The following is a 22,439-nucleotide window of genomic DNA, read 5'->3' as shown; positions in this document are numbered from 1 at the left end:
AGTCTTCCAAGAAATATGAGCTGGCACAACACTCCCTCTGGGACCATATTCTGAGATGTTCACTTTCAGAGATATCATTCTCAGTGCGCATCAATTAAAGGCAAGAAAGAAGGTATTCACTTCGGTGGTAGGACACTAGAGATTCTATGTCATGCAAAGCAATACCACTGCCAAAAGTGATCGTCACAGAATATGGTCCTTGGTCCACACCTTTAACCAACAAAACGAAACCCGGTACATCGCAGCTAGCAATGCGACTACACAATGTTTCTGCAACAAAATTAAACACAGCAAGACAGCCAACAAGCTAGCCAATGAAAAAAAAAACTACAATGTACTTAGGATTTATGAGCAGCCAACAAAGAAAGCGTTTTGACAAGGAAACCTCTGTTTTCGAAGTCCCATTTTCAAAACGTTGATTACAGCCACGTTCCTCAGCATTCCTTGCCTGACAACTCATCACTCCAAGCTCCCACCTTTCTCAGGATTTCTGTCTTGTTTAGCATGGAATGGTACCTATTATTAACAATTGTCGCATGCGTAGACATAGACTATTATTGTGATCAAGTGAAAACAAAACTGTCAGCAACAGTGACTTCAGATGGCCTTTCCAAAAGCAGGATGAGAAAAGACATGGCCCTTATAATAGAATTTTCATCTCATTATCAGGGCATCAAAATGTCTTTGCTGAGGAGAATACATCCTTAAAAATGTATACCCAATTGGATACACTGTTAGCTAATGATACCACGCAGGATAAATATTTAAATTTGTACTTACTTTCGCCTTGGGCCAAGATGTTGCACAGCTGCTTGTTGCGAAGCTTCACCACCTTCAGCTCAGCCTTAGAATAAAGGGACAAATGATCCCTTGTTACTTCATTTACAAACCATAAATAATGTTAGTCTTACAAGAGCAATGCACAGACCTTATCTTTGATGTATGCCATTCCATTTTTGCACAGCTTACACACAAATATTTATAGGGGAGCATAAGCATTTTTTTACTTCCAACCTATGGAGATCAGTAATCTTGCATCAAGAATTAATCACGGTATGCTTGCATTTAATCAATTCCTTGGTATTAAATCTGACCAGAACATTGAACTATCTGAAGTCAAATAAAATATGGCCTGAAGTGCACATACAAACAAGCATACAAAATTTGCGTGCATGTTTTAAGGATAGTATATGGAGAAAAGAATAAAGGGAAGGGAGATCATGCTAAGCGTGGCCACCGAGAATAGATCTGCATGAGCTCGGTACCAAATTGTAACTTTGGTCATCAATGGTTAAGACCAAGGGCCGCACAGCATTCAGTTGTGACAAAAATTCGCTACCGGCTGGCATGGTACCAGGCGGCAGATCCTAATGAAATGCTCTCCGCTACCATGACACAACTGTTCGAACGCTCTTTGGTGACTGGGTCTGAAACCATGCGCACAGGCTAGACTTTTAAGCAGGCGAAGTAATATTATAGTCTGTGCACAACCAGCTGAAATTTGCAACAAACATGCCCACTTAGTACGTCTATGTACTTTATTGGACAGAATGGCTTAAGCTTAGGTGTAAAAAAAAGTGATGGGCTAATTTCACACAGCGCAGTCTTAGCAAATAGCACTGTGACATTGAGTAGCGTACATCAAACTATGCAATGAAACCCTGTGCACTGAAAAGTTCCAGTGTAATGACCACCAAGTAAAAGCCACAACAAAAGCTCCAAGTAAACCTTTTGCGTTGATAGCATTGCAAAAAACACTGAACTGGCATTTCTGCATAAAAGGTATCCAATGTAAATGTTTCCCGAAACAAAACACTTTCCATCTTTGCAATTAAACTATTTTCATTTCATATTAGTAAATTTGTGGCTGATGTGCTGAAATACCACAATTTGCAGACTGTTTGCTTTGAAAATTATTGGACGCTGTTACTATTCCCTTTGAACCAAAATAATAGGAATTCACAGAAGCTCATTAAGAAAGTAATGGACCAATATGGATAATAAAACCAAAGCACAGGAAGAAACTTAACTTCAATAAAAAATGGCAGCAGCACAATTATCAAGCGTGCTAATGAGAGAGAAAAAAAGGAAAATTGGGGGACCCTTAAGCTTCGCCTTTAAGAATTGAACACGATAGCGAAATCCGACCCCTAGTGTGCACTTCAACCACTAAGTGCATACTTCCTAAACGCGCACGCGCAACGTGGTCAGGCCAGGAAAGCGGAGGTCAAACGCCAACAATGCCATGACGATGCCTTGCTGAGAGCCAGGGAAACTGAAATGAAGCGTCGTTGCCGTGATATGGATCCCCAACTACAAGCACGGGAAGCCGATCACAGGCGCCAACGACGCCAAAATGACGCGGAACTTCGAGCGATCAGAGTTTATGCACGGCCTCCAAGATGTGTGCCCAAAAGCGGATCTCTGGAGGCTGCGTTCGTTACGTTGAAGTGCATTCCGTCCCTCTCATTCGTGTCGAGAGTTGTGAAAGCTATGTCTCACAGATGGCAGCACATTATCTAATGTTTGCTGTTTGTTTGATGTGTTTTCCGCTAGATGGACATAGTTATCCATTTTTGGAGCTGTTTGTAAATTGTGTTTCTAGCAGCGGTGGGTGCACTATACCGGCTTTTTCGAAGCATGGCGTCGCACAAGAAATGTAGTTTGATGGCCTTGCCAATGCGCCTACAAATCGCCGAATCGGCTCATTTTCGTCGTGACACCTGCTGAACAAAATAAAAAAGAATCCCTCAAGGCTGTGCTTAGTTTACAAGGCACACGGCAAGAAGTCCGAGAGCCGATGGGAGTGCGAAAGATGTGAAGTTGGTCTTCACATGCCTGTGTACTTCAAAGTTTTTCACACACAAAAATCGCACTGAAACAGTTGATGCAGTTAAGCATCGCCTTGTGCAATTGTGCGCTTCTGCCATGCAACATTAAATGCATTAAGGAGACTCCTTCCACTACATGGCATTTATGTAGCGTTTTCTTCCGAAGCAGTTGCAAGTAACATCGTGGCTTTGTGGTAGGACACCTGCTTGCCACGCAAACGGCCCGGGTTCGATCCTCAATGGGACTGAAGATTTTTATTGTTTATTTTATTTGCATCTTTCTGGATTTTTCGGTCACAGATGATTTTTCGCTCACAACCAACGATGCCGTCGCCGACACTGGAATTTCTGCGACACGAGCTCTCTAACGCTATCGCGTTAAAACACAATTACTGAAGCTAACAGCATAAACAAATTCAAAGAGAAGGCAGAAAGCGCTATCAAGTACTTACAGTCAGAGCTTCAATATGCTTCTTAAGTGCAGCTATCTGTTGGTCCTTCTTCTCCAGTTCATCCTGGAACTGCAATGTTCTGGCCTGCTCTGCTAGGAAAGGCTGAAGAAAAAAAAAAGAGAGGGAGATCGCTTGACTTTTGACAGTCATCCTCTCTGACGATTTCTACTCAATGGTCTGTTTCTGCCACACTTGCCAAGCTGCCCTACGTGAATACCTACGGGTCGTCCCACATCAAACGTGCCACCTAGATGTGTGCGCCGGACCCAAAATCACTGGCAGCAGCACGCCGGTGTTTCCACCTCCGGCGGCGGCGCGTGAACGGTGCGGGGTTCATCGGACCGGCGGCAGCGCGGCGCGGGGGGGGGGGGGGAAGCAGTGAATGCGATAAGTACACGCGGTAATGTTACACTAACGAGGGCTAGCAGCGAACTCTTTTACAGCGAAAGCTGTTATCAGATCACAACGGCAGTGGGGTAATTGTCCACCGCCGGTGTCCGTAACCACTATCGCGTGGAATAAGAAAAAAAAATGAAACTAGAATAAAATTTCCAGCAGTGATGCTACCGAGGACTTCTGATTTGGAGCAATTTTTGGAGCAGCAAAATTTCCGTTTTGGAGCACTTTGGAGCAGGAAAAATTTTCATCTTGGAGCACTTTGGAGAGATAATTTTGCATCTGGGAGCACTCTGGAGGAGCAAATTTTACATCCTGGAGTGCACTACAGAAGCATATTGCATTAACAGTCAAGCACCTGAAAATTATTATGGGGCTCTTATGAAGGCTAGAAATATTTGGAATAATTGCAATTCTCACGAAAAAAATCATCTCAGGAGAACTCCATACTTCACTCGCTAATGAAAAAATAGAGAGAGAGAAATAGATTAAAAGGAAGAGGCAGGGAGGTTAACCTGGTGCGAGTGACCGGTTTGCTACCCTGCACAGGGGTGGGGATATAGGGGTCGGAAAGAGGACAGAGAGAGAGGGATATAAAATAAAAACAAAGCAAAAAATGCACACATGCACACACATGCAGGACGTCCTATCAGAGCCGTTGCGATAGACCGGTTGAACGCAGAAAGCGCATTAGCGCCTGCACAGCCTTCTTCTGTGACGTTAAGTCCTGTCGGTGGCGCAGGATTCTTTCTTCCGAAAGAGTTCGGTCGTCCAGTTTATCAAGCGCGTTGCAAAGCGACTGTCTTTGCGAACAGTACTGTGGACAGTCGCACAGAATATGCTCAATCGTTTCATCACTTCCGCAGTGGTCACAAGCTGCGGTGTCGGCCATTCCTATGCGGAACGCGTACGCGTAGGTAAATGCGAAACCCAACCATAACCTGCAAAAAATAAGGACTCATGCAGTTGAGTGTTCTGGATTAACCTCTTCGGCGATTATTTTCGACACTAGCAAATAAACAGAATACCGGATAAATAAAATTGCAATTTATGAAATAAAACTCTAAATACATCTATGTGGTTATCAGCAGACGTGGTAGACAAACTCCGTGATGTACAGCAGTGCCTCAATGCCAAAGAGCCACACTGTCCCTAATGCATTCCCCTAAGAAAACTCCAAGGCGAAAGTCAGGTTCTTTTTCTTCTCGATCAACGGGTTGTTTCTCCCCCTCCCTCTCTGCAAGCTTTCTGCACCTCACATGGTTTTGCACTACCTCCTTGATCGGTGCACCGATCACGGAAGCAGTGTAAAGCGACGATGTCACGTGATTACATCACGTGACATCACGATATATGACGCCATATTGGCGTCACAAGTTTTGACGATGTATGACGTGATGATGACGACATCACATGATTATTTTTTACATCAATCGAACGCCGCCGACGGTCAATTTTCGTGTTTGATAAAGCATCTAAGGCTTTCGCATTATTATTGCGTATTGAAAGTTAACAGCCTGGCCGTTAACAACCTGGCCTTACATACCAAACTGTCCTGCACCATGTCACCTTTGTGCCATGCGCGAAACGGCTTCGCTTATCATCCACTTCACAGCTCCTCAATTTTTTTAAAAATTTTTATTGTGATAGCAATTATATGGACACTCTAGGCGGATTTTTACCGTCGCTGTTGCCGTAATTTTCCGTATAAAGTCCAAATTAATAACACCACCACGAGCATTCTAGCTGCGGGTAAAAGCTCGCGAGCGCTGGTGACAAACGCGGCTGAAGCGGAGATTAAACTAGCCGGCCGTCTGTCTCCGTCGCATGGAGAGCGTATGAGATAACATCTTCCCGCTTGCGGACCTGCCGTCAATTGCTCATCAAACATAGTGGAAACGCCCCGGCAGTCTTTCGTAAGGAGCATGAAGGGACGCCAGGGGAGCAGAGGGGGGGAGGGGGGACAACCGCATCGTTCGAAAGGCACTGTCGCTTGCGCGCGCGCTATCTCGAGGCATCAGGAGATGGCTCGTAAACTTGCTGTGCTCTCAACGCTTACTTCGCGTTTAGAGAACTCAGAGCACGAAAACGCTTCGGTTCCTGGAGCGGCCATATGCCCTTAAACCAGCGTTTTGTTGAGTTACGCGAGATCGGATCCAAAAGAGTTAGCTGCTAGCCTTACTTCGTTTAACAATACAATTTGTTGATATCGCATTCATTGCTTCGCCCTTAAGCGAAACTGAGTTTTTTTAACCATCAGCTATTGACCCTCGAATGCGAGGGGCGGACGTGTAACATGGCGCAGCCGCTTCACTGTGGGCCGTCAGCAACGGGCCCGCTACAGCTGCGCATTTGCGGCTGCTCCGACCAGGAGATATGCTTTTATTAATCAGATGACATTTTTAAAAAAGCAAGCAAAAAATTCGAATTGGAACCTTAGCTCGTGAGCTCGAAAGGGCAGGGCCTTTTAGGGGGTATTTACCGCAGAGTGATTACAAACTCAGATGTGCTGGTGGAAGGAATTATGAAAAAGCTCTTCTGGATGAAGATCCATGGATAAAGTATATCTGAGGAAAAGTGTCAACGGGTTCCCACCGTTCGCGTGCTCTTCCATTAGCGCGAAGCAAGGAAAACCCGATATTGTTCCATATCTACTGCTAGCGATCCCAGATTTCATTCCGCGATGTCCAGAAACAGAAGTGACAGACATTTTAGCAGCACGCATGTAGTTATTACTGAACGTTGCTTTCCTTACGTGCCGTGCGACGCTTGAAACGAGCTATCAGCAGTGTTTCAGGAACAGACGACGTCCGCCGATGAATCGCCGTCGCAACTTTCTCGCTACCGATAGGCCTAAACGTCACGAGCCTCTGCGGAGAGCGCATTTTGCTGTAGAACCGACTTGCAGAACAGAAGCTGCGTCGGCACCGTGCATGGCATTGTGGCTTACTTGGGACGCACGCACGAGCGCTATTTATTCAGTGGAATAATTCTTGGTTTATGGTTGCGACTTTGGCAGCCCCAAAATCAAGCTGCACATGTTCTGACGCGCCGGCGGTGCAATTGCCGGTGATAGACGCCCCCAAACCTGAGACTTTGGCGCAGTTTGGCGCAATTGTCGTCGATATTATCAGGATGGCGCAGTAAATACAATTTGGCGCACTTTGGCGCAGTTGGCGCAGGAGTGGAATCACTGTTTCAGGCATCATACTGGGCGACAGATACCACCCGTGGTGCGTGTTATTCTTTGCTTCCACCCACCACCTACCTAACCATTGGTGGGCAGCCATTCTGTGCTCTCGGCCACGGCTTCGGTGGCAGTGATGGTGTTTGGGGCCCTTATAACATTATAGCGAAAGCTGTTATGAGATCGCAACAAGAGCTGATTTTGGCGCCGTAGTTGTCCGCTGCCGCCGCCGCTGCCCGTACCAGCTCTCGCGCGAAATAAGAAAAACTGAAGATAGAAACAAATTCTAGGAACGGGTGAGATTTGAAGCCGGGCCCCGCTGCATGGCAGTCAACTATTCTACCACAGAGCCACGCTGGTGCTTGAAAGTTCTCGCAGAAATGCTCTATACAGTTACAGCAATCGTGTTAACATATGTGATATGGCGTCGTATAAGAGCAAAATAACAACCAGGCGTCACACAATGTGAACTGCGCAAGAGTGACCGCGTCGTTCATTGCTTCCAACCCACTACAAGAAGTTCAGCCATAATTCTTCATCGCCGTCAGCCACAGCACAAAGTGCACATAATGCCTTAAAAATGTGCAGCAGGTACCCCGCTTCTCCGCAGAATGACGAATAATGGCATAGTGGGTGCTTTCTTACTTCATGAAAGTTACGATTATTTATGGCGTAGTGGGTACCTTGCATGTGTGCTTGCTTAGTTGCCCCAAGAGAGTCGATTACGGGCTCTAGAAAGGCTGCTCTTCCAGCTTTCACTGTGACTGTGCTGCGTGTTCCGCGCAGACCTGGCAATTTTTTTTTGCTCTGATCTCACTTAGCTCTACAAAACACTCGTGTATGGCAATACGGCCGCTCCCGGGAGAAAAGCGGTTTTCGGTCAGTTTGTCGTATCAGTGGTCCGAGCGCAAAGCAGCGAGATCACAGCGCTCACAGCGCATAGAAGGTATACGAGCTGTTCGCTGGGGGATGTCTGCCCAAAATAGCGCGCGTGCCAGCGCTCTCGAGGGCGCCCTTATAGTCAAAGTTCACAGATGCTGCTCGAGTTACGCAGTCCCTCTCCCCAGACATCCCTTCCTGCTCCTTCGCCCAGCAAATGACGGGCGGGGCGTTTCCTTCTGCTTGAGGAGCAATCGACGGCAGGCCTCGCACGCGGGCTGATGTTATTCCGTGTGACAGAGATGGCCAGCTTGTTTCATCTCTGCTTTAGCCATGTTCCTTGCCAACATTCACGAGCTTTTACTCACGGGTAGAACATACAATGCACGGAGCGATGGTATCAATTTAGAGTTTATACGGAACATGACGGCGACGGTGAAAACCTGTACTGAGTGTCCATACAATTGCTAACGCAATACAAAATATACAAAAAGCTGTCGAAGCGGGCTCGCCTTTTCCTTGGAAAGCTGCATCGTCTCCACTGTAAAGAGTGCGTCCATTGGAAGAATCATAAAATTCGGCGCCATTTCCATTGGTTTCGTTCTCGCCTTCAATACCCTTCTTACAGGGGACATCTCTTCGCCACTTATTTCTTCATAAAGCACGCGTACAATGTCAGCGCTAAGCGTTGAACCTATCGTGATTTCGCGCTTGTCAGCTACAGTCTGTTATCTCCGCATGCGCAGCCGCAAACGCACAAAATGAAGCGAAATCAGTTAATCGTTCACGATAGTCCTGCGAGCGAAGCAAGAGCGCGTGGGCGGCTGCCTAGCAAAGCAGTATGGGAGACAATTCACAACTGTTATTTTTTGTATATGGACCAGTCGACAGTATGTACCCTGATGATGTCACGTGAATCACTATTCTGGCATCACGAAGTCCACCAAAAGACAAGAAACGCCAAGAGAGAATAACACGCTCGTTCTTTTTGTTTTTTGTTGTATTTTCAGAGGCTGTTAGGGGCCCTTTATAAAAACAGGGCATGCAAACACGGACACAGGAGAGTAGTCAAGACACCAGAAACGCCGCTAACAACTGAAAAATCACACAGCGGCGGAACCGAAGGTAGACACAAATATTTATCTGCGCATTCCCACGTAAGAGGCCATACCTATCAATCAAGTGCGAGTAGTGGTCTACGTGAGAGATAGCTGTTCACTCTCTCGACTTTTCTCTTATGTCCGTGTTTCCACGTCATGTCTTCTTAACATGAATACCTACCAACTAGCTCAGCTATATTCTAAGTTTGTCATTCTCTTTATTTCTGTATTTATTTATCGATTTACGCGAGTAAGAATGAAAGGAAAAAGTGTACTAACGCACATATATATTATTTATCTATTTATTTATTTATGCACAGTGTACTAGGTCTAAGACTTCAAGAATATGCTATCCAGCGAGTTGGGCAGTCGCCCTTTAAGGCTAGAGGACACGGCAGCGTTTAGGGTCAGGCAATACTCGTGATATTTCCGGAGAAGAAAAAGATACTACAACTTCTGGGGAGCTATTCTCAATGCGTTCATCTAAAGATGTCCACAGTCCATTTCGGCAGAGCGCATTCAGTGATTCGAAAAAGCGGTGAGCCGTGATGTCACCTTGCTCTTGACCACGTCGCTGCACTGAACCCGCCAGCACATTCCTAGCGTAAGAAAGAAGTGGACGAAACGCACAGAAACAGGAACTTTTCAAGTCTGAATTTGCATATGAATGTGTCTCAGATGTTTGAGAACGATGCAGGGAATGCGTACCGACCTTACAGCTGCGTTAGACGAGCGGCCGCATTAAACCAAAATCGATGGCTAACACAATCAAAAGACATGTGCACCAAAAATCGGATCTCTGAGGGCTGCGTTCATTGCATTGAAGCGCATTCCGTCCCTATCATTTGTGTCGAGAGTGTTTGGAAGCGTCGTGACGTCATGATGGCGCTGCAGATCAAGAACCGGAAACAGGGGGCGCGCTTCTCGCTGAGCTACCACCATTCAGCGGCCGCTGAAATGGACACATCGAGAAGAGCTCCTCGGGCGAAGTGCTGTATTTTATTTCCAGATTGCCCATTCGAATTAAAAGAAACAACTAACGGCGCCGCGCCGCAATTATTGCGCAGCGGCGGCGGCGTGATATCTCTTGGGACTTCGGCGGCGGCGTGGCGCGGCGACGCACACCTCTAGTTCCACCTGCTTGAGGTTATGACTTTTGGGCAAATGCCACATTGACTTATGGCGGAGAGCTTGGCCAGTTTGGACACGCGAAAAGATGTGCATTTTCAGTGCTAATGAGTAAACGGGAAGAAATTAAACAGACAACAGGATGGGAAGGACGTTGGCATTACGACAAAGCATTGCATATGAAACTATTTAAAGTGACTGAAGTACTAAAGAAATGGAAGAAACAGCAAAAGCATCTATCCTTACCTGTTTGCTCCTTAGTTCTTCCATCCTTTGTTCTCGTGACAGAATGTTTTTGGCATCCTTTACAACCTGCTCAAAGATAGCCTCCTTTGGTGGTGACAATGGTCTCTTCTCATTGTTTCTTGTGTCAGGAACATCTGCGTAAAACGTTTCTGTGATTTAAGAGGATGTGCTTACCCATATATTGGCGTCATTACATTTACAACAGGCAGATTACTGCATATACCATGATGCGTGTGACTGCTAACCTATCACGGTATTTTTATATTACTGACATTTGCTCATCAGCCTTCCACAAGCTTTGTGTCCTGAAACATAACGCTCAAAGTAAAATTTCTCTGCTACGCTACTCTTGTTAGGCCTAAATTAGAGCACATACCCATTGTCCAAGACCTTTGTACCAAATGGAACTCTCATATTCTGCGATGCATTCAAAGAGAGACCATAAAACCACTTAAATCAATGAAGGGGTCCGAACCACCCCTTTGTCTGGTGATAAAACATCTTACAAACTGCAAGCAGTGCTACGAAGAGCTATGCTAAATTTTGTAGGCGTGCGCGGCAAATAGAGTTTACAAGCATTGTGCAAAGTTGCCACTTTCTCAAGCACCTTCTCTTAATACAGAGGCCCATCCCCACTCCCTTTGAAGCTGCCGGCATTGGCCGTATTTCATCATTTAGATGGATTATGATGGACTGTCTAAAAATGTGTCAAATTTCAGCAACACAATTTCAAGGCGCTCGATTTACATTTTAAGAAAGAAAATGAAGGAATGTGTTTTGTGTGAGCTTCAGTAATTAATGTTAATTAGCATCCAATTCAATATCTAATTATTCTGCAATCAGTCAGCTTCTATTCTTGCATAAAGAGAATCAAGTACAGTAAAAGCTCGATAATTCGAGCTGATGCCCTAGTCCCGGCACATCCCTGTGTATTTCTATGGGGCAAAACTCCCGATAATCCGAACGCGTCGGTATCCACAACGTTAATTCGAACTGGGAGCCCCTGGTTTTCATTGCTCATCGCACAAGTCGGCCCAAAGTGATCACAATGTGTTGCAAAACCAAAGCAAACCATATTTACTAGAGACGCAAAACAACGAAATAGCAGCATTCCTCAGCAGATGAGAATTCGGACACTGCACTGGAGCTCTTGGGCAAGCTGCAAAAGATGCTCATGGAGTAGCGACAGTAGAAACGTAAGCAAACGCAAATTACTGATTACATTTAATTTTGAATGCGTTAGCTCTGCCATGTAAATAAATGGGTTTTGGAGCATAAATAGCGTCATATATTTCACATTGAGGCCCGCTGCTTACATGAATGCGCGTCGGTGCTTCTTTCTGGCGTATCACTGACTGATCAATTAATTCTGTTCCCTGTTAGAGCTCCATGAACTTAATTTACGAAATAACCTGCCACAAACGTGTAGTAACGCCTAGCTCGCGATGACTAGTCCACAGGTGGCTTTCTTGGGTTCTGCCCACGCAGTCTGGTGCGATGTCCGTTCACACAAGCAGCCGCCTACTAATTTAAACTCCGCTTAATTTGAAGAATTTTGTAGTCCCCTTCAAGTTCGAATTAACGAGTTTTTACTGTCTTAGGCTCCAAATGCATGCCCAGTTTGTTTTTTAGTTGTATTCGTTTCAAGTAAAGAACAATAATACTCCTGACGTTGGTCCTCGAATGTGGCACGTCGAACGATTGTCGAACATGGTAGTGTTTCCACCAAAGTGATCCTTTACAGCAATACGCAACAAAATGAAGTTGAATGATCGCTAGTTGTCCAATAAGGAAGCCTTCATAAAGGTGCACACTGCATTTCAAACCATTTGAAGAAACACGCAATGCGTGACACGCCTCTGTAGTTGACATGTACAATTGTACGCACCGCCGCTGAAGCGGTTATTTTCCCATGCAGTGACCGTACTACTTCTACCTCGAGTCTGGAATGAATAAAATTAAGGAGAAAGTACAGGACATGTGTTTCTCTTAAAAGTTTCAGTAATATCCCTGGCATTGCATTGAGCAGCGAGTTTCTTGCAATACTTCCTGGAGGAAATATCATGCACCACCCTCTATGCAACTTTGATAACTAGCACTGTGCCGTCATTAAAAATGTGCCGTCATTTTATGTCTATAGAATTAGTGGTAGGGAGGACCCTGTGGGGAAAAAAAAAAGGTGAAAGGGAGATATGTAGGAGAGGTAACAAAAAAGGGGGGAGGAGGGGGGGGGGGGGGCAAAATATGGGAGTGGGGCTGGGGGAACTAATTTTCTTTTTTTACTGTCCCCCCCCCCATATTGCCCCCTTGCATCTTGCTTCACAATGAGGTCTCCCTTAACCTCTTTTAACGCTCTAAGGGGGCACGCGGGAATCGTTTGTAACTTTTTAGTTTCTTGGTCTAGGTTGATGAAATTTGGCACAAACACTATAAATAATCTTAAAATGGCAAATTCAAATTGTCATAAAGATACCTTTACTAGATTTTATTTTATAAAAATTCGCAAGTTCCTTGCTTGTGGAAAGCCTGGCACATTGATGAAACATGCTAGGAGACAAACTACTTTGTATCCTTGCTCACATACTGTTTGTACTTAATGACATTTTTAGATTTTTTTTTACGGCCCTAATAAATTTCTGCAGAACATTACATGCAAATGCCTTTGTCTCAGCTGATCGTGCCATGCAGTAATTATAAAATAAGAAAAGAATGAAAGCCTAAACGAAAATTCCAAGAGTGTCTTGAAGTGTAGCACCAGTGTATGGATTACAATAAAACAAACAGCCTAAAAATCAGTCTAGCCATAGCTGTGCTATGCTTTCCACAAGCAAAGTGGCAGGCACAAAACACTCTTTTGAGAAAATGGACAACAAAGTTTTGGTTGCAGTTGACCCTATGCTAAAGTGAGCCAGGACAGTAATAATTAGTGTCCTTGCCAGAAGGCAACCTTTTGAGCCTCTACTTCTTAATTTGGACTGATTTAGAAAGTTTATTAACTTCTATCATTTAGCGCAGACGCTTTTGTGCAGCCCCCTGGAACGCTAGTGCACGAGGCTGCATGTAAACATTTGGACATGTTGGACTCCCTCCCAAGTACTGACCGAGCCCAATGCTGCTTAGCTTCGGTGATCGAACGAGAAATGGCGCATTCAGCATGGTATGGCCGATGGTGACATGTTGGACTGTATCGCTACTTTTGCAGCCACGGAATGTATCGCCAGGCGGCCTAAATAGTGGTGTATTAGTTTGGTGAAGCTGTGCAATCACCCCTGTCAACTACTTACGCCTAAAGATTGATTTCCTTGTACGATGAACCGTACCCGCGCCGCAGAGCCGACGCCTTCTTGGCAGTCCAAAGATGACGGCGACTTTGCACTGAACTATACTGCAGACGCATTTTCTCACATTATTAACCAATCTAAGTGAAACGAGAACGCTCTTCCGCTAGTGAGGACATTAGACGCCCGTTTTATCAGAACGGGACTAGGAATGCGTGCGCACAAAGCTCGGGTCTCAGCAGCGCGGCACGAGAGCAAGCGTTGGCATATCGTCTCCGAAGTAAAGCCAGTAAAGCGGCACTCGCGCGTCATCTGATAGGTAGTAAGCTTTTTGATGATAAAGCGCTATCGTTTACATCGCTGTCACTTTATTACCGCCCGGCAAGGGATGACACGACGTGGCGACAACCAGGTCGGTACGCCCCAATCCAATCACTGGCTTGCCCGATCCATGCGATACCGTCCCCCGTTTTCCTCCAGAGGAAACTAAAGAGGCTTGCACTTTGCCTCCCGTACACGTGTCACCTTTCGAACAGCGGCGATTCATGTGCTTACGGCCGCGGAGAGATCAAGTAGCGAGCACTCTGCCCGTAAACACAGCGACCATCGCCGTGGCAACCACCAGTAGAAAAACGTATCTCAACGGTGTCACGCGCTCCCGCCAATAGAAGCGCCGTGTACATTGCAAGGTTCGTGACAACGCCCTCCGATTTTTTTTTGTTTACGCTTTTTCTATGCGGTGATCGTAAGCGAGAAAAGGGAACGGAAAGGCGGAACTTTGACCTTTGAAACGACGCCAAGATGGCGGCGCTCGGTGGCAGGAAAGACGAGACACGACGCCATGAATTGCGCCCTTTTAGCGCCATTTTGTGCGTCTTTTTCACCGACCTCACTTACAGAATTTTTTTTCGGGCACTTAGAGTGCGTTTTCAGCGCAATCGTTTAGATACTGCGTAAATAAGAGACAAGAGATGCCAAAACGAGTATTTTCCAAAAATTGAATTTTTTTGGCTATTTTGGCGATTTGATCCCCACGTCCCCCTTAAACAGGACCCACCTCGGACCTCTGGTTCGTACACCAGCTCTGCAGGTGACGAAGCTCCGGCCAGCTGGTTGAACTCATCCAGAGACATTGTTGTCTTTTTGTCCTTTTTTGTCGTCGTGTTCTTCTTCTTGTTCTTGGTGGCATTGCCGCGGCTGCCCGGAGTAGCCAGGTTTGCCACGGTGGCTTCCCTCTGCTGAGCTTCATAGAACTGCACTCGAGGACAACCGAGAACATCAGAAATACACTAAACCCCTTTATATAAAATATGGTTTGATACAGCATTTCATTTTTTTGTAGTTCTCACCAGGGTTGCCAGGTTTGGCTACTTTATGCCAATTTGGCTACTTTTACAGGCCGATGGCGGCAGAAAAATCGTCCTGGCTACTTGGCTATTAGCTACTTTTAAGTTCCCTCAACTGGAGCCAAATTATGAATATCTGGCGATGCTGCAGCCCCTGACTTTCAAGCATATGGTGCCAAAACATAAGTAAGCCATGAAAAAGACACTGTCCTATTGTCATGACAAAATTTTCTTAGAAACATTCGACAACTTTTTACATGCTATTACTAATGGCCGAGGTGTGTTACCTGTTCCCAAGAGCGAATTTGGCGCTTGCAGTATACAAAAACGAAGGTTTTTGAATGCATGGCTGGAATTCAGGAAAAGCTGTTCCATTAGGGCTCCATTTTCACCTTACCTATTGCTTAATGCGACTTTAAACTGAAGCTGGAAGAGAACAAGACAATCAGAAGCGCTCCGTATTGGGCATCGAGGGCGCTCTGTGTACAACGACATTAAATCAGAATGTCCGACAAACTGCTTGCTACATTTTTTGGAAGTAGATACGTACTTCCACTCAGGAATTCTAACTGCTCAGATTTCATCATCACGCAAGAAATGATTGTGCAAGTTACTCGGGGAAACCACACGTCGGCTATGTCGAGAGCACCACGTACTGCGCAGTGGCACTGCGCGTGGCCAGTTCGCATGGTTTAAAAGGAAGAGCCGGTTTTCTGCCCCGACGACTGGTTCCGTGGCTGCCCCAAAGGATCGACGCAAAGCCGGGCAGCGAAGTCGAAGAGCCGGGGCAGCAGCTATCGACAAAAGGGAGTGGCAGCGTCCGTCCAGCAGATACTACTACAATTTAGATTGAATCAAAGTAACTGTGATTTTTAGCACACTCATGCTGTATTCATTTTTATTGTCACCAAAAGGTTGTTACCTGTTATTTCCAGTGCTTCATGGGAAATTCATGTGAAACGCTGAAGAGAATGCCACTTTTGCAATGCCAGGAGGCACTTAATTATGTTGAATTAAATGTTTGTTAAACTCCAATCAGTAATGCTTAAATCTCAACAATTCCCATTTTGAAGAGCTCGCACCATATTTATTTGCATTTTCACCTAAAGGCTTTTAAATTTAGCTGTTTAAAAAACTTCACTACTGTTTTCACACACGTGTGGCTACTTATGGCTACTTTTGCTGCCCGTGGCTTAAGTCAGCTACTTTTTGTCTAGTTTTTCAAAATTTTCGGCGGCTTTGTCTTTTCGACCTGGCAACCCTGGTTCTCGCAACTGGTGTGTAATTAGGCATAGCCCCCCCTTCCAGCATCTGAAACAGAACTTACATCTTTCTTCTCTTCGTAATCCAACCGACTGAGAAGCAGTGCCTGCTGGAGATCTTGCTCGTAGACGTCAGAGACGAACTGTTGAGACCAATATTCGATTAGGTCAATGACTACGAGCCATTTCCAGAATGATTATCATGTAATGGTGAAAAATACCAACACAGGCTATTCTTGCACGTAGAGTATTCAGAAGCATGTGTTATAGATGATGAATGTTTGCAAAGAAAGTAGAAAAAGCAGCAACGAAACATGATCTTTTAAAAGCATCCAACTCGACTTGCCTAAAGGACACATAAGGAAAGTTACTGTTATTAAAGCGGTCATGAACCGCCCTTCGGGCTCGCTGAAAAAAACACTCCTGCGGAAAGCAGACACTGCCATGAACAGCTCAGCCAAATCTTGCAGTCATGTGCGGCAAGGAGGGTTTAGAAGCAGAGTGCAAAGTTGCCATTTTCTCAGGCACCTGCTTTTCATACAGAGGCCAGTACTCTCTTTGGAGCTGCTGGCACCTGCTGTTTGGCATCACACAAACTCTCACAACATGTGAAGTTTTGAAACAATGAGTTGTGTACGCAATAGGTTATATGGCTTTGACCTGCCGTCTTCGCTAATATTGTGCCTAATATCACAATTGTACGGAACACCAAGCCATTGCAAAAAAAATTGGCAAAGCTTGCACTAAGCCGTGCAAGGCTTGAAACAGTGAAACTGGATGATTCTGAAGACTAATCTGGTTGCTTCCAGGTTGTTTCTAGGCCTTAGCGAAGTGATGCAGGTTGTTTCTAGGTTGCTCCTAGGTCATTGCTAGGCTTTAGCTAGGTGATGCTAGGTTGTTTATACGTTGATTCTCAGCGCAGAGAGGTTTGAGTTAAACCACAGACAGTCACAGACACGACACAGATGTCCAAACTCCAGAGACAGAAACTCGCACTGAAACCAAGCGTTCTCACCTCTCATAGATTTATGGGCATGTCGTCATTGGCCTAAGCCTATCGCTTCGGGGACTTCTCGCACCCGCTGTTGCCTTTCCCGTTACCTAGTATTCTCTCGTACGTACTTGGGGTCTTTGGCTCGCCGCTGTCGCTTCGCAGCCATTTGTTGTTGCGCTAACTGTTGCCTTCTTCATTTTTAGAGGACCAGTGGTGAGTAGTAGGATTTACCCAATGGCACATACCCGTTCATGATAGTTTTTTGGTTCGTTGGACAAAGAATGATTTAAGCAGCTTTGTTGTTAATAGTAATACAGTCGAACCCCTCAATAACGAAATCGCCGGCGAAGTGTGTTTTGTTTGTTATCGTGAGAATTTGGTTGTCGTGAAAATAGAAAAATACACACACCAATTAATTCGCACAACTTAATTTATTTAAAGAAGTTGCTTGTCTTGCTCTGTTTCACGCTGCTTTGAAGGAGCTTGACAGCAGCCTCACAGTTTAATAAGCTTCGCATAGCTTCGTTGCCATCGTGGGCACTGAGGAAAGAGCGAATGATTTCAAAAGCATCAACTTTGTGTGAACTTACTTGCCTTTCTTGTGTTTTGTTGCTTTCCTCACTCTTGTCGTCTATTCTTTGCGCACACTTTTGATGATAGAGTCATTGCTGAACTCTTCATGCACGATCTGGTCAGCGTCAGCACAAGTCGTGCAGTTCAACAGCATCTTGTTTAACTTGTGGCTATCACCATCATCCTCATTAGTCTCATTTTTATCATCATCATCCGACTGAATGTAAACAGCAATGGTCACACTGATGTTTATTGGCAGAAACTTATGTGCCCGACCTATAGAATGAGCGGTGCTGCAATTTTCGAACTTGGTTTCCAATTAGCTCATCGGTCAAAAAAAAAAAAAAATGTTGCGGATTACTACCTGAAACTTTCGTTATTGCGGAAGTGCTTTTTAAAATCTCTTCGCTGTTGAGAGGGGGCAAATGCAATTAACTCTACGGACGTTCGCCGGGGACACCAGACTTCTTCTTTGTCGCGAGAATTTCGTTCTTGAGGGCCTTCATTATTGAGGGGTTCACCTGTAATAATATCTGAGGTGCTATGTCAGGTTCGCCATGGGCAATTAACAGGTGAAAAGGAGTGGTTGGAGGCCGAAGGGGGGTGTGGGAATTGTTTTTTTAACTGGAGCGTCTGCACAGCCCTGTGATATTTGCTAAGTGTGATCGCTGTGGTCTCCTGCAAGCTTGTTTGGGAGGTTTGAAAAATTGTTGGGGCCTGTTTACTGGCTCTTTAAAGAACCCCCACATGGTCAAAATTTCCAGAGCCCTCCACTATGGTGTGTGTGCCTTATAATGACACTGTGGTTTTGGCATGTAAAACCTCACAAATTATAAAGTATTGTAAAAAATAACAAAAGTATTGTGAGTTAAACATTGTCTAACTGAAAATGCTTCACATCAGGAGCTAACTAAAGTGTGTGCAAGTCACTGCGATATTTATAAGCTCTGCGAGTCTCTGGTTAGGTTCTGCATCATCAGGTGTCGCTCCCCGCATTGCCCATCACGTATGCTTTTTCGGTAACCCGTAAAAACGTAAACCGTAAGAAGTCTATGGACAAACTAAAATTCTATAATATCATGAAAATTTATGTTGAGGTGTTTCGCACAGCACATGTGACGAACAAGAAATGGTGCAAGACCCTGTCCAAGTTAATCCCAACAGTTACCCTTTAAGACGGAACAAAAAGCTGTCACATGGATGGCTTAGAAGCATCGGCGAGTTAGTTCAATTTCATCTGTGCACTTTGCTTCATGCTGTGAAGTTTTGTTTAACAAAATTCCCTGCAAAACAGAAGTGGAAGGACAGCAGGGTGTGGCTGGTACAGGCCCGTAGCCAGGAATTTTTTTCAGGGAGGCGAGGCCCACTTGCTGAAAGCCATGACTATTTGAGAAAAACGCCAATTTTCATTATTTATTTTCGGTAATACACCATGTCCCATAAAAATTTCGAGGGGGGCCCGGGCCCCCAGGCCCCCCTCCCCGCCCCCTGGCTACGGGCCTGGGCTGGTGTGTACAAGGAAGTGCATAATGAAAACAATTCTGCAATAAACAGAGACTAGTGTAGCGTTTTACCTGATCATCTCTCCTTTTCCAAGACTCCCAGTCATCACCATGGTCTTCAGGTTGGCCTGCCTGAGGAGCAGCAGGCCTTGCTTTGACCTGTTTGAACGACGTCTTTAGAGCAAGATAACGAGACCGCTCCTTATAATTTTTTTTCGAACGTCTACAAAAACCCAGACTTGTGAATTACAAACCGCAAACCCCAGAAATCCGACAGGAAATAATGCTACACACTTCCCCTTTGAGCAAGCGCGGCCAGTTGTAATTGCTGCTTTAGAACCAACGAAGAAAGCGCTATGTGTGCTTAATTTAGTGGAGTCGTAGGTAAACGTTGAACAAAACTGTTGATAGTTCCTGCAAGCACACGAATTTCACAGACCACGATGACACGCATTAGTAAGTTAGGTTTACAGCACGTGCTCCAATATTGAAATCCATTTTGCACCGTATAAACGTTAGTAAACGTTCAAGTGACCTCTCTAACACGCTATGCACGATAAAAGTGAATGCTCCTGTCACTTGCAGCGTCCGAAACGGTGAAAACTACCCTACCTGGGTTTCCGCTGGCTTCTTCTTCTTCTTGGGTTTCGGCTTGGCCGTCACGGAGTTGCGATCTCCAGCCGAGCCAGTCTTGGCGGGCTGCTGTTTCTTTACGGGCTTGGAGTCTTCGGGATCTTCGCCCTCAACTTTCAGAACGGCAAAACGCGATGGCAGGATAGCGGCCATCTCACCACAATCGGGCTGCACTTGGGTGTACCGACTTGGATCGCGACAAACTGCAGGAATGGACGGCTCAACGGCGCAAGAATGCAGCACGACGCGCGTGAATTAGGCAGTCGCGTAGCGCCGATTAAACGCAACAAGACCGCAGACTCTTCGGGACAGAGTGCAGAGAACCTCGCTTGTCCACCGCCCGACACACACGTCCACAAAACGCAACTTTGTTTTCGTCGTCGGTGTGCACACACGTGCCGTCTAACTGGCCCGATATACGGCAGCAAAAGCCGTGGAAATGCGAGCGACAAGGCAAAATATTTATATGGTTTCCAAATCGGCAAAACCACTCCCGCTTAGTTCTCCATCCTCCAAACGCTTCAAACGTTGCTCACGCACTCTCGCCGCTCTCGCACGGCACGTACGACCAACGTTTATAGAACCAGGTAAGTTGCAAAACTCCCCGCGTCAGCCAACCCGTCGCGCGGCGCCGGGACAGCTTCCGGTTTGGTGGCGCTGGCGGCGCAACAAGCTTCCGCTAGCAGACGAAAACGCGTAGTCTGCGTGGCAAACGCCGGGGCAGCCGTTCAGAAAGGGCTCGGTTGTTTACTCGCCGACTGTATATTATCGCGATTTTTCGTTGCGCTGCCGCTGCAATGTAAAACTGAGTAATATTTAGCAGCGGTAAGGCAAAGTCAGTAAAGCTATGGCTTTCAAGACCGTCCAAGATAACTGACGCTTCACGTAGAAAACAGCGCTACGAGACGGGACAAAGAAAGGGCACAAACACAGCGCTGTGTTTGTGCCCTTTCTTTGTCCCGTCTCGTAGCGCTGTTTTCTACGTGAAGTCATGCACCAACCAGCCCAAATCCGTACCCAACTGACGCTTGATAGCATAGCATACGAGTCTGTCCATTACCCTATAAGAAATTAACTATATATATGGCGCATTCTCGTAGCGTAATTATTTAGCTAAAGCGGATGCTTGGGCGTGTTGGTACTTATATCTTTTCATTTTTGACTGTGCAAGTATTGCGTGGTGTTAACGAATAAATCTTTGTGTAATCCTTTTTCTGGTGCTCCGTAGTTTTTCGCGCTATTTTTTTTTCGATAATTCTTCACTTTCACTTTTTTTGAAGTGAGGAGTTTTCACTTTGTACCGCGGCTGTCGTTACTTGTAATTATTGAGTGGTGAAATCGCCGAGTGTGTACTGCACGCCACAATTTCAGTCCTGCTACAGAAAGAAAAATTGTATTTATTTTTCGCACGTAATGCAGAGAAACAATTTTTCAGATATTGCATGTATGGTGTGATGCACACAAACGGCACAACTTATTTACAGTCTCAGGCATTAAACCCTATCAAGACAGCTCTAATTAACTGTAAAAAATTATTTACAGCACACTTTTTAGAATCACTCAAATCAAGGCAAGTTCGGGAATATCTTTGGAACGCAATCTTTGACGAGGCTCCTTTCCGCTGGCGATTTCAACCTTAATTCTTATCGTTGACCGTGTGAGTGAAAGTCTTCAGGATGTCTTCCTCGTGAATGTGCATATCACATACAAGTGATATGTCGGACAGTTTCTTGTCCATACGAGGAATGGCGCGATCCCACGTCGCTCGCTGGTCAAGGTCACGCGGGGCACAAATAGGTTACCAACCGTCTCGTATTTCGCGGGACTGTCCCGACTTTTCATACAGCGTTGCGAGCCGTCCCTGTCGGGACAGCTATATGTCCCGGATTTATTCCGTACCGTCCAGTTAGAACTTTTTATGTGATCCAACGCACGCCCGACAACGCGCGTCACGCTCCAGAACACAAAGTTCTCACGAATAGCACGCACGAAGCAATGTTGCGGTGGCTAGCGGTGGCTGCGAAGGGCTTCAGTTACTTTCTCTGAACTTCTGTGCGAAACGCGACAACTTTTACGGATACATTCTCCAGCAAGAGGAAGTGTCGCGAGCAGCACGTAGCCAGCTGAAGAGGCCGAACCATTGAACCCCCCCCCCCCCTCGACCCGTCCCGACTCCCTTCATTGAAGAGTTGGTAACCCTAGGCACAAAAGAAATGTCGGGGTGTCTCGGAACAGAACATGTCGCCATGGTGAAGACACGCAGCATATCCGAAGCACAACAGAAAACGCCAAGCTGTTTGCGCAGAAAGCAGCCTCCACGGATACTGACGCGACGCGCCGCAACGCCGGCCGGAGTGAGTGAATCCTGTTGCGACAGCAGCGCCACATCTGTCGCTGATGGCGGCGGCGCCGCGCAACATCGCTCAGTTTTGCAACTGACCTGGTTCTATAAACGTTGCGTACGACAACATATGACAAGGAAGACAACTAACAACATCCGGCGCGACGGTCGCTCGCGTTCTTGTTTGTTTGTGCGGTTGAAACCAGTTGAAACGCCTATTAGTTAACACATAGTAACATCATTTGGCATGACTGAATTGCGTGAGGTCTTATTTACTTGATGGGTAGCCAC

At 45.8% G+C, this 22,439-nt stretch overlaps 1 protein-coding gene across 1 annotated transcript; it reads right to left on the bottom strand.

Moving 5' to 3' along the window:
• Positions 1–780: 780 nt before the first annotated feature.
• On the bottom strand, positions 781–20,361 carry LOC119377049 (G kinase-anchoring protein 1; the record flags this gene model as incomplete). Its single annotated transcript, XM_037646674.2, is given in 7 exon segments — positions 781–844; positions 3,284–3,385; positions 10,220–10,353; positions 14,555–14,750; positions 16,171–16,248; positions 19,247–19,333; positions 19,787–20,361. Coding segments are annotated over 7 exon segments (835 nt in total), but the record flags the coding sequence as incomplete, so codon positions are not given.
• Positions 20,362–22,439: the final 2,078 nt, after the last annotated feature.

The sequence above is a fragment of the Rhipicephalus sanguineus genome, unplaced genomic scaffold, assembly GCF_013339695.2.
Source record: "Rhipicephalus sanguineus isolate Rsan-2018 unplaced genomic scaffold, BIME_Rsan_1.4 Seq33, whole genome shotgun sequence".
Lineage (NCBI taxonomy): Eukaryota > Metazoa > Arthropoda > Arachnida > Ixodida > Ixodidae > Rhipicephalus > Rhipicephalus sanguineus.
The sequence above is the reverse complement of the archived record's forward strand: the minus strand, read 5'-3'. Positions and strand labels throughout refer to the sequence as shown.